Source organism: Carlito syrichta, unplaced genomic scaffold (assembly GCF_000164805.1).
Source record: "Carlito syrichta isolate Samal-C Ts95f unplaced genomic scaffold, Tarsius_syrichta-2.0.1 Scaffold301869, whole genome shotgun sequence".
Taxonomy (NCBI): domain Eukaryota; kingdom Metazoa; phylum Chordata; class Mammalia; order Primates; family Tarsiidae; genus Carlito; species Carlito syrichta.
The window spans coordinates 54,216-66,746 of NW_007245965.1; the positions used below are offsets into that span (position 1 = coordinate 54,216).

At 40.1% G+C, this 12,531-nt stretch overlaps 1 protein-coding gene across 3 annotated transcripts in view; it reads right to left on the bottom strand.

Moving 5' to 3' along the window:
• RAD17 (RAD17 checkpoint clamp loader component) overlaps window positions 1-12,531 on the bottom strand; it is a 44,291-nt gene that overhangs the window by 22,233 nt on the left and 9,527 nt on the right. For all 3 annotated transcript variants that reach the window (XM_008055522.1, XM_021711133.1, XM_008055523.1), the window contains 5 exons: window positions 11,746-11,899; window positions 6,277-6,413; window positions 5,037-5,089; window positions 4,827-4,952; window positions 4,669-4,738 (listed from right to left, as the gene is read on the bottom strand). In XM_008055522.1, the coding sequence (XP_008053713.1) occupies window positions 4,669-4,738; window positions 4,827-4,952; window positions 5,037-5,089; window positions 6,277-6,413; window positions 11,746-11,899 (540 nt within the window). The remainder of the gene's footprint in view (window positions 1-4,668; window positions 4,739-4,826; window positions 4,953-5,036; window positions 5,090-6,276; window positions 6,414-11,745; window positions 11,900-12,531) is intronic.

Here is a 12,531-nt window from a genome sequence, read left to right on the forward strand (position 1 = left end):
TCCCACTGCACACAGCTAATTAAAAAACATTTTCTTTTAGAGACAGGGATGAGTGTAGGATCAGGTCTTGTTAAGTTGCCCAGGCTGGTCTCAAACTCCTGGCTTCAAGTGATTTTCCTGCTTTAACCGCTTGAGTAGCTGGGACTACAGGTACACACCATACAAACGGCTATACTTTTATTCATTTTTTTGTAGAGATGAGGTCTCACTATGTAGATCTTATAAAAACTGATTATAATAGAAAAATAGTACTGTAGTACAATTCTTCAATATGTATTTTTGTTGACTTCATTAACCAAAGCTGTTCCAAAGTTCATTATGAAAAAGTTACTGTCCTCTGTTAGTTTTCCCCAATCCCAAATTTGTCATAAGTATTAACATTTTAATAAGTACCTTTCCAGACCACTTTCCGTGTATGTTTATCTATAAATATATGCACTATCTAAGTATATATAGACATACAGAGTTAAATTTTTTTTTTTTGAGTTGGAGTCTCACTCCATCGTCCACGCTGGAGGCCACCGCAACCTCGACCTGCTGGGCTCCGGCAATCCTTCCGCCTCAGCCTTCCAAGTAGCTGATTTTTTGATTTATTGTAGAGATGAGGTCTCGCTGCCCAGGCAAGTCTTGAACCCGCGGGCTCAGGCAATCCACTCACCTCAGCCTCCCAAAGGTGCAGGATTACAGGCTGAGTCGTGATGTTTCTATTAGTACCTTTAAATCTATCTCATTTTTAAAAAATTTTATGAATATACCATAATTTAACTACTATTTTCCCCAAGGAAGGGACATTTACATTGCTTCCCATTTTTCTCCATTATGGACATTTATATGAGATATGTCTTTGCCAACATGTGCGAATGTTTATGTAGTAGTTGAGCAACCTCTCAAATATCTATAACAACAACTAATCCCTTTCCTACTAATTGTATGTGGGAATGCCCATTTGTCCAAACCTTTGGCGATTCTGGTTATCAATCTTTTTTTTTTTTTTTGAGTTAGAGTCTCACTGTATTGCCCAGACTGGAGTGCAGCAGCTGCTCTCGGCCACCGTAGCCTTGACCTGCTGGGCTCCGGCGATCCTTCCGCCTCAGCCTTCTCAGTAGCCGGAATTACAGGCGCGCGCTACCACGCCCGGCTGATTTTTTTATTTATTGTAGAGATGAGGTCTCGCTGCCCAGGCGGGTCTCAAACCCGCGGGCTCAGGCAATCCACTCACCTCAGCCTCCCAAAGGCGCGGGATTACAGGCTGAGCCACTGAGCCCAGCTGGTTATCAATCTTAATCGTTTTGCGATCTGATATGTGGAAAGGAGTACATAGCTTAAATATGAATTTCTCTGATAACTAATAGAGCTGAACATCTTTCATATTTACCAGTCATTTGTATTTATGTACTAGCTTCTGTTCTTGGTCTTTTTTTATTATAGGCATATTTTCATATATTCAGGTGTTAATGCTTTTTATCTATTTTATAAACTGCAAATATTTTTTCTATTACCATGTTTATCTTTTAACTTAATTTATAATACCTTCTGTCATTTCCTTTTTTTTATCTTTTTTTTTTTTGAGGCAAGGTCTCACTCTATTGCCCAAGCTGGAGAAGTGTAGTGGTGCAACCCTGGCTCACTGCAGTCTCAACCTCCTGGGTTCAGGCAATCCTCTCACTTCAACCTCCTGAATACCTGAGACTACAGGCACATACCACCACGCCTGGCTAATTTTTACGTTTTTTTGCAGAGATGAGATCTCACTATGTTGCCTAAGCTGGTCTCAAACTCCTGGGCTCAAGTAACTCTCCTGCCTTCATTTCACAGAGTACTGGGATAACAGGTGTGAGCCACCGAGTCTAGCTCTCTTTCATGTTTTGAAGTACATCTATCAGTTGTTCTTTTAGGTTTCTTTTAGCTTTCAGGTTTCTGTTTCTTGCTTAGGAAGACTTTCCCCCACTCCAAAGTAAGTTTTATTTCCTAATACTCTTCTAATTTTAATATCTATATTTGAACCTCTAATTTACCTGAAAGTTACTTGTGTGCACCATACAAAGATGCAACCTTATGTTTTTCTACCTACATACCCAATTGTTCCGACACTACTTATTGACTATAAAAGTCTACTTTCCTCAGTGATGCAAAATCTCACCTCCAACGGATAGAGAATTCCCATTTACACATACTTATCCATGTCTGTGCCATCTTTCATTTCATTCTTCTGTTTGTCTATTACTGTACCCATACCAGTTGGTATTTCTATAGTTTTATATTATGCACTGATAACCTAGGTAGTACTGTATCATTCATTTACAAAATGTTATTACTCATTCCTGTGAATTTCTCTTCCAGATTAACTTCATTTTTATTACTTTAATTTATTTTTTTTTTTTAGTAGGAGTCTCGCTCTGTCGCCCCGCCTGGTGTGCAGTGGCATGCTCACAGCTATTACAGCCTTGACCTGCTGGGTTCAGGTGATCCTTCAACCTCAGTTTTCCAAGGCTACAGACGCACGCCACCACACTGGGTATTTTTTAAATTTATTGTAGAGATGAGGTCTTGCCAAGTTGCCCAGGCTGGTCTTGAACCCCTGAATTCAGGCAATCCTCTTGCCTCCGCCTCCACCTCCCAAAGTGCTGGCCTGAGCCACCGTGCCCAGCAGTTTCACTTCACTTTTATGTTAATACTTCTTTTTTGAGTTGGGGGTCTCACTGTCGCTCACTGTCTGGAGTGCAGAGGCACGATCACAGCTCACAGTCCATTGTAGTCTCAACCTTCTGGGCTCAGGTGGTCCTACCACCTTAGCCTAGCAAGCAGCTGGGACTACAGGTACATGCCACCATGTCTGGCATTTTAAGATTCTTTTTGTAGAGATGAGGCCTCACTATGTTGCCTAGGCCAAAACTAAAACATTTAGAATTTGTAGTTTTAAATTTTTTAATTTCTTAAAGAAACAAGGTCTTGCTATATTGCCCAGGTTGAATTGGTACTCCTGGGTTCAAGTGATCTGTCCCTCCAACAACCCTACCCCCAGTCTCCTAAGTAGCTGGGAATACAGGCTTGCGCCACAGTACCTGGTTCAATTTACAGTTTTCATGCTCATAGTAGACAATGTAGATTTTTTTCAAACACACACACACACACAAACATAAGTAATCCTACCATCCAGAACTAATCATATTTAGCATTTTTGTGTACTTTCCTCCAGGATGTATAGGTTTATGGATATATGTGCATTTTATTGTTATTCACCTTGTTTCTTTTTATACAGTAAATTAATCAGGATCAAACTTTAATCCCATCTGATACTTGATAGTTGTAGAATATTATGCAAGTTTTTTTCCCTCCTAAAACTGTTTCCTAACCTTTAAGTGGGGTTAATGTATCAATTTTGTACACCTGTGGTAAGGTTTTAATAACATCTCATATGTAAAAAAAATACTTTGCAAAGAACCTGACACAGACTGAGGGCTAAACATTATTTTTACTGTTAGCATTACATAATTTTTTCTTTTTTTTTTTTTCTTTTTTTTTTGAGTTGGAGTCTCACTCTGTCGCCCAGACTGGAGTGCAGTGGCCGCTCCCGGCCACCGCAGGCTCGACCTACTGGGCTCCGGCAATCCTTCCGCCTCAGCCTTCCAAGTAGCCGGAATTACAGGCATGTGCTACCACGCCCGGCTGATTTTTTGATTTATTGAAGAGATGAGGTCTCGCTGCCCAGGTGGGTCTCGAACCCGCGGGCTCAGGCAATCCACTCACCTCAGCCTCCCAAAGGCGCGGGATTACAGGCTGAGCCACCGAGCCTGGCTTCTTGTTATTTTTAACTTGCCATTACATTGTAAGCATTTTCCCATGTTATTATTTTCAAAACAATAATTAATGATATAATAGCTTATTATCATAACTGCTCCCTCTATTTTTGATTTCAGTTTGTTACTAATTTTTCACTATTAATAGCTGTTTTTGGATGGGCATAGTGGCTCACACTTGTAATCCCAGCACTTTGGGAGGCTGAGGCAAGAGGATTGCCTAAGCCCAGGAGTTTGAGACCAGCCTGGGCAACATGGGGAGACCCTGCTGAGGCAGAAAGATCGCCTGAGGCCAGCAGGTCAAAGTTGCAATAGCTGTGATCATGTTACTGCACTCCAGCCTGGGTGACAGAGGGAGAATCTCACTCAAAAAAAAAATTAAATTAGCAAGGCATGGTGGCGTGAGTCTATAGTTGCAGGTACTCGGCAGGCAGAGGCAGAAGGATCGTCTGAGCCCAGCAGGTTGAGGTAGCTGTGAGCATGCCACTGCACCCCCCAACTGGGCAACAGAGTGAGACTCTGACTCAAAAAAAGGGACAACAGGACAATAGTAGAGTTGAACTTTTAATAACTACCATCCCTAGATGTTGGGAGACATTTTCTTGAGAGACACAATTTAGAATGGTAAGTCAAGCAATGAGAAAATTTACCTCAATATGAAAGTGAAAGTTTAATAATAGGTAAAGGTAAAAGATTTTTTAAAAATCATTTTTTCCTGCATTTGCTAAAATGCCATGCTTTATGTGTGTGACAAAATGTTTTAATTCTAAAAACCAAAATAATACAAGTCTCCAACTTCTCCAGTTTACAGAATACTATTTAAGTTGGGCTTTCTATAGTCACAGTCAGGTTCAATTAAACAGAGACTTACCTTATTAACTTCTATAGTCAGTATTCGATTAAGAAATTTCATCATAATTGTTGGTGCCACGGGGTTGAAACTGCAAAATTTTATTTAAAGATGGTGGTTAAATGGCTAAACTAAAAATATAACTATGTGAACTTTATAAGCAGAAATTTCTTTCTTACCTAATACTTGCGATACAACACTCTTCTTGAATTTCTTTGGGAAATAGTAGCCTTTGATTATTATCTTCACTGGGACTGTCAGAGACTATAAATATAAGAGGACATCGGCCAATCTGTACATATGTCCTAAAATAACAAAATATTGTAATGTTAAAATTTAAGCCTCTTGTCATTTGATTTGGAGTTTCAGAATCCTTCACTGAAACTTACCTTAGAACTTCATGTAAACTATGAGAATCTCGATAAAATTGGTTAGGTAAATCCTATTAAAAATAAAGAGTAAATATTAGTAGTTTTATTTATTGCAAATTTATTTTCAGATTTACATTTGCCAAGACAGAAAAACATTTTTTCTACTGAATATATTTTAACTACAACTTTCACAGAAATTAAAGGAAACATGAAATAGCTTATATCCTAAACAATAATATGCACCAATGGAAACCCCAGTTTTCAGACCAAATTTCTTAGGGTTGCTTACTAGTTATAGTATTTTCACTGAGAAATAATTTCCAAGTTTTTTTTTTTTTTTGCATCTCTATACTTAAATCATTTAATTAAATTAATTAATTTATTTATTTAGAGTTGGAGTCTTACTCTGTTGCCCAGGTGGAGTGCAGTGGCATGTTCATAGCCACTGCATCCTCGACCTGCTGGGTTTGGTGATCTTTCTGCCTCAGCCTTCCAAGTAGTTGGAACCACAGGTGTGTACCACCACACCCAGCTAATTTTTTGATTTACTGTAGAGAAGAGATCTCACCATGTTGCTTAGACAGGTCTTGAACCTGAGCTCAGGCAATCCTCTTGACTCTGCCTCCTAAAGTGCTGGGATTATAAGCATGAGCCACCGAGCCTGGCTACAGCAGGATTTTAAAAGCTGCCCTGGCTGGGTGCGGTGGCTCATGCCTATAATCCCAGCACTTTGGGAGCCCAAAGGTTCAAGACCACCCTGGGCAACTTGGTGAGACCTCATGTGTACAATAATTCAGGTGGTGTGGTGGCATGCTGAGGTGAAAGGATTGCTTAAACCCAGCAAGTCGAGGCTGAGGTGGCCGTGAGCTTGCCACTGCACTCTAGCCGGGGTGACAGACTAACAGTCTTGCTCAAAAAAAAAGAACAAAAAAGCTGTACTGAGCTGAGCGTGGTGGCTCACACCTACACTTTGGGAGGCGTAGGTGAGAGGATTACATGAGCCCTTGGGTTTGAGACCAGTCTGAGCAACATGGAGAGACCCCATCTCTACAATAAATAAAAAAATTAGTTGAGTGTGGTGGTGCACGCCTGTGATTCCAGCTACTTGGAAAGCTGAGGCAGAAGGATCACCTGAGCCCAGCAGATGGAGGCTGCGATGACCGTGAGTGTGCCACTATACTCCAGCCTGAGTGACAGAATGAGACTCCGACTCAACAACAACAACAACAACAACAACAACAACAAAAGCTGCTCTTACTTCAACCAGAATTATCTTCTTATCGGTTCTCAGATCATCTCCAATCATTTGTAATTTGTCATACTTTGTTGCTCTTAGTAGAAACTCTTTGAAAACTGCTACCTGAGACTGATAGGGAAATATATGGAAGCTTGGTTCTGAAAGGAAACAAACATATCATTTTTATTTTCAACAAATTCTGTAGACATTAATATTATATATGTGTATATACACATACATTCATGGTGCAGCTCACAGTACTGCAGAAGAAGTTATTTAAATTTAAGATGGACTGCTCATTTCACACACCGAGATACAACCTAACTCCAATCAGTATGGCCACCATCAGTAACTCCAAAAGCATTTGCTGGAGAGAACGTGGGTAAAGGGAACACTTCTACACTGTTGGTGGGAGTGTAAACTAGTACAACCTCTGTGGAAAACAGTGTGGAATTTCTAAAAGATCTCAAAATCGGTCTTCCATACAACCCACAATCCCCCTACTGGGAATATACCCAGAGGAACTCAAATCACTCTATGAAAAAGATAACTGCACATGCATGTTTACTGCAGCATTGTTCACAATAGCAAAAACATGGAACAAACTGTGCTACCCACCAAAAGAAGACTGGATTAAAAAAAATGTGGGAGAGGATTGCCTGAGCCTGAGGGCCCAAGACCAGCCTGGGCAACGTGGCAAGACCTCATCTCTATAACAAATTAAATAAAAAAATTAGCCAGGCATGGTGGCACGTGCCTGTAGTTCCAGCTACTTGGAAGGCTGAGATGGAAGATCACCTGAGTCACCCAGCAAATTGAGGCTGCAATGGCCAAGAGCATGCCACTGCCCTCCAGCCTGGGTGACAGAGTGATATTCCAACTCAAAAAACAAAAACAAAAACAAAACCCGCCCCTGCCTTACTAGATGGTGGTATGGCCATGTGCTCTTCTCTCTCTCATTTACTTTCTAAATAAACTATATTTTCCAATCTAAAAAAAAAAATGTGGCACATATACATGATGGAATATTACACAGACATAAAGGACAAAATTACAAATTTCACAGCAACTTGGATGGACTTAAAAGTCTATAATACTGAGTGATCTGTCACAGAAACAAAGAACTGTACCACATGTTCTCATTCATAAGCAGAGTTTGAACAATTATAATCCTATAAGAAAGGGATTAGCAGTAGTGGGAAACTGCCGGGGTGCGGGGTAGGGGCGGGATTGGCAGTAGTGGAAAACTACCGGGGGGGGGGCACACCTCAACAAGGGCACCTGCATAATGAACATTTGTATACGTAACCCTAAATTGCACCCCACATTTTTTAAATAAGAAAAAAGAATGCTCAATTCAAAAGACAAGAGTAAATATGGACAATAGTAATTTTTCTATACCAAAGACTGTAACATAGAGTTAACTGACCTCAAAACACAGACATCAGCATAACTATTCATACAACTGGTAAAAGTATTTATGACTTTGGCCTACAAAACAAAGACTCTCTGAATGGGTGCCCCCATAAATGGATTATTTTCAGTGAGAAAGGTTTACCAATAAAAACAGAATGATGGTTAGTGAATCTGAGGATGAAAGAAATTCTCTGAAGGCATGTTTCATATAGAAGACTGTTAAAATGAAGACTTAACAAACTTAAGTAACGTTACTATTTAGAAAGCAGTAAAAGCTTGTAGTTCCAGATACTTGGGAGGCTGAGGTGGAAGGATCCCTTGAACCCAGGAGTTCGAGTTCAGCCTGAGCAACGCACCAAGACTTCTGTTCTTAAAAAAAAAAGAAGAAAAAAAAAATCCAGGAGCATGAGATACTAGCGGTTTAAGGGTGTGCATACCAAAGACATGGTAGGTACAGAGTACATTAAAGAAGAGCTCAGAGAAGGCAGTTTAAGGACTATTCCATATTATTAAAAAATGAATCTTCTACAAAACCCCCTTCCCTTTAAAGTAGCCAGGAGATTTGGCTGCTCCTAGTTTAGTCACCTATAGTAGCAATAAGAAAAACTATGAAAGGTAAAAATGACAGTGCTCTCAAGTATAAGCACACGTGTGATGTTATAATGTAATGCCTTTGGTAGTATTATCACCTGTTGAATTTTTTTTTTGGGAGTCACGAGCACATGTTTGTTGCATGGACATATTTGTAGTGGTGGGGATTGGGCTTCAGATGACCCATTCCCCAGAGAGTGAACACTGTACCTGACAGGTAATTTCTGAAGCCTAACCCTCCCCCCTTCCCTCTTACAGGCATCTCCAGAGTCTATTATTTCCCCCTTTGTGGCCCTTTAGCTCCCACATATAAGTCAGAACATGCAGTGTTTGGTTTTGTTTCTGAGAGAATTCACTGAGGATGATGTTCTCCAACTTCATCCATGTTGCTGCAAAAGACATGATTTCATTTTTTTTTTTTATGGCTACACAGCATTCCAGGGTGCCTATGTACCACATTTTCTTTATCCAGTCAGTTATTGGTGGGCACATAGGTTGGTTCCATGATTTTGCTATTGTGAATGTGCTGCAATGAACATATGAGTACAGGAATCTTTGTAATATATATTGATTTCTTTTCCTTTGGGTAGATACCTAGTAGTGGGATTGCTAGATTGAATGGTTCTATTTTTAGTTCTTTGAGAAATCTCCATACGTTTTCCACATAGGCTGAACTAGTTCACAATCCCAACATTGAATAAGTGTTCCTTTTCTCCTCATCTGTACCAACATCTGTTGTTCTTCGACTTTTTAATAATAGCTATTCTGACTGGTGTTAAGATGTCTCATTGCGGTTTTAATTTGGACTTCTTTGATGATCAGTGAAATTGAGCTTTTCGCGTTTGTTGGCCCCTTGTGGTGTCGTCTTCTTCTTCTTTTTTTCTTTCTTGAGTTGGAGTCTCATTCCACTGCCCAGGTTGGAGTGCAGTGCAGTGGCACACTTGTGCATCTTCTCTTGAGAAGCACCTATCTACTCATGTCCTCTGCCCACTTTCTGGTATTTTTTTCAGTTTGAGTTGTGTTCCTTGTAAATTCTGGATACTAGTCCTTTGTGGCTTAATTTGCAAATATTTTTTCCAATTCCATAGGTTTTCTGTTCACTCTGTTGATTATTTCTTTTCCTATGTAGAAACTTTTAAATCGAATTAACTTCCATTTGTCTATTTTTGTTTTTGTGACATTTGCTTTTGGGGTTTTCACTACAGATTCTTTGCCTAGGTTGATGTCCAGAAGAGTTTTTCCTAGGATTTCTTCGAGGATTTTTATAGTTTCAAGACTTACATTCAAATATTTAATTCATTTTGAGTCAATTTTTCTATATTGTGAGAAGCAGGGGTCCAGTTTAATTCTTCTGCATATGGGTACCAATTTTCCCAGCACCATTTATTGAAGGGGTATCCTTTTCTCATTGTTTATTTTTGTTAGTTTTGTTGAAGATTAGTTGGTTTGTGGCTTTATTTCTGGGTTTTCTATTCTGTTCTATTGATCTTGTACCAGTACCATGCTCAAGTACATGTACAAGTACTCTTGTACCAGTACCATGCTGTTTTAGTTACTATAGTCTTGTAGCACAATTTGAAGTCAGGCAATGTGATGCCCCTGTATTTGCTCTTTTTTTTTTTTTTTTTTTGAGTTGGAGTCTCACTCCGTCGCCCAGACTGGAGTGCAGTAGTCGCCCCCGGCCACCGCAGCTTCGACCTGCTGGGCCCCGGCGATCCTTCTGCCTCAGCCTTCCGAGTAGCTGGAATTACAGGCATGCACTACCACACCCGGCTGATTTTTTGATTTATTGTAGAGATGAGGTCTCGCTTGCCCAGGCGGGTCTCGAACTCGTGGGCTCAGGTGATCCACTCACCTCAGTCTCCCAAAGGCGCGGGATTACAGGCTGAGCCACTGAGCCCGGCTATTTGCTCTTTTTACTTAGGATTGCTTTGGCTGTTCGAGCTCTTTTTGGTTCCACATAAACTTTAGGATTCTTTTTTCTAGTTCTCCGAAAATGACGTTGGGCTTTTTACAGGGACTGAGTAGAAACTGTAGATCGCTCTGGGCAGTATGGTCATCTACAGTTTCCTTTATCAGCACTCTCCTTGTAAAGATCTTTCACCTTCTTGGTTAAGTATATTTCTAGATATCTGATTATTTTGGGGGCTACTGTAAATGGGATTGGGTTAGTTCTTGGCATAAGCATTACTGGTGAATAGAAATGCTATTGACTTTTATTCACTGACTTTGTATCCTGAAAGTTTACTGAAGTTGTTTATCAGGTCTAGGAGTTTCTTGGAAGAGTTTTTAGGGTTTTGCTTTTTCCCCAATAAATTTCAACTGTTCTCAAGCCGCCAGGGCTTCTTGTTCTATTCACGCATTCATTCATGGAGTTGTGGTCTCACTCTGCCACCCAGGCCGGAGTGCAGTGGCCCGATCACGACTCACCATAGCCTTGACCTGCTAGGCTCAGGCTATCCTTCTGCCTCAGCTTCCCAAGTGCCTGGGGCTACAGGTGCAGGACATCGTGCCTGGCTAACTTTTTTATTTTTGTAGAGAAGTTCTGCTGTGTTGCCCAGGACGGTCTTAAAACTCCTGGCCTTGCAGGACGTGGTGGTTCACACCTGCAATCCCAGCACTTTGGGAAGCCAAGGTGAGAGGATTGTCTGAGCCCAGGTGTTTGAGAATAGCCCGAGACACTTGGCAAGACCTCGTCTCTATCTCCACAATAAATCAAAAACTTAGCTGGGCATGGTGGCACACACCTTCAGTTCTAGCTATTTCAAAGGCTGAGGCGGAAGGATTGCCTGAGCCCAGCAGGTCAAGGCTGCGGTGGCCAAGAGAGTACCACTGCACTCTAGCCTGGGCAAGAGTGAGACTCTGACTCAAAAAAAAAAACACCAAAAACCAAAAAACTCCTGGACTCAAGTAATCCTCCAACCTTGGCCTACCAAAGTGCTAGGATTATAGGAATGAGCCACTGGGCCTGACCAATTTTCTAGGTATACAATCATGTCATCAGTGAACAGAAAAGTTTGAATTCCTCCTTGCTGATCTGAATGCCTTTTGTTTCTTTCTCTTGGCTATTGCTCTTGCAAGGACTCCTATTACAATGTTGAATAGGAGTTACTTTAAGGGCTCCTTCCAAATGCCAAAGACAGTCTTTGTCTTTTACTTTGATTTTATTCTAACAGGTATTTGCTAAATCGAAGCTATCTTATGAGGGGGGGAGGTGAAGTTCTTTTAACACGCATTATGGCTTGATTTTACAAAAAAAAGATATTGCTTAACCGCCTAGACAGATCCTGGAAAAAAGTTCATAAAGAATGCAAATAGAAGAGCTTATTATCTTACAAAACAAGTAAAATTTGATCCTTCCTTCTTGGGAAATTACTTGTCTGAAACTTGGAAGGATGGGGAAACAATGCACTCACCCAGTTTCATCTGAAGGCACCATTAAGTTTTCCCCATTATTTCTATTCCCTTCACAGCTAACCTTACCAGGATTACACATCTTGAAATCTTCTTTTTCGAAGTCTGGTAAAACAGGATTGGTCCACTCTTGTATTTGAATACCATGCTCCTTTGATAGTATTTTTATAGTAGTGGTCTTTCCACATCCAGGAGGACCTGTTATTAATAAAATAGATCCACCCTAAAACCAAATAGAAACAATAATTAAAAACTAAAACCACGGAAATGTGAGAATACTATTTTTGAATTTTCTTTTAAATATTATTTATTACTTTTACAACTATTTACTGAATGTGTGGTATAAGTAGGCTAAATTTCACAATGATGCTTGCTGGAATAAACCAGTTTTAGATAAAATGAGAGAATCTTATTTCCTAAACTTTAAGCTTCTTTTCTGATAATTCCTCAATTTTTGCATTATGTCCCTCCAAGGACATAGTTCTTAGTAGCCACATTAAAGCAACTAAACTTTGGTTAAATTAGGGAAGTAACATCTAGAACAATTATTGCTAGAGGTTACCTGAACTCATAAAAACCATTACCTAAACTCATAAAAATTCAATCTTTATACAGACCTCTCAATGGATAATATAATTTAATATTATACAAACATAATATCACTTTGGGAAGACCTCAGTTTGGTTATTTTTTAATTTTATTTTTATTTTTTATTTATTTATTTTTTTGAGTTGGAGTCTCACTCTGTCACCCAACCGGAGTGCAGTGGCACGCTCCTGGCCACCGCAGCCTCGACCTGCTGGGCTCCAGCGATCCTTCCGCCTCAGCCTTCCTAGTAGCTGGAACTACAGGCAC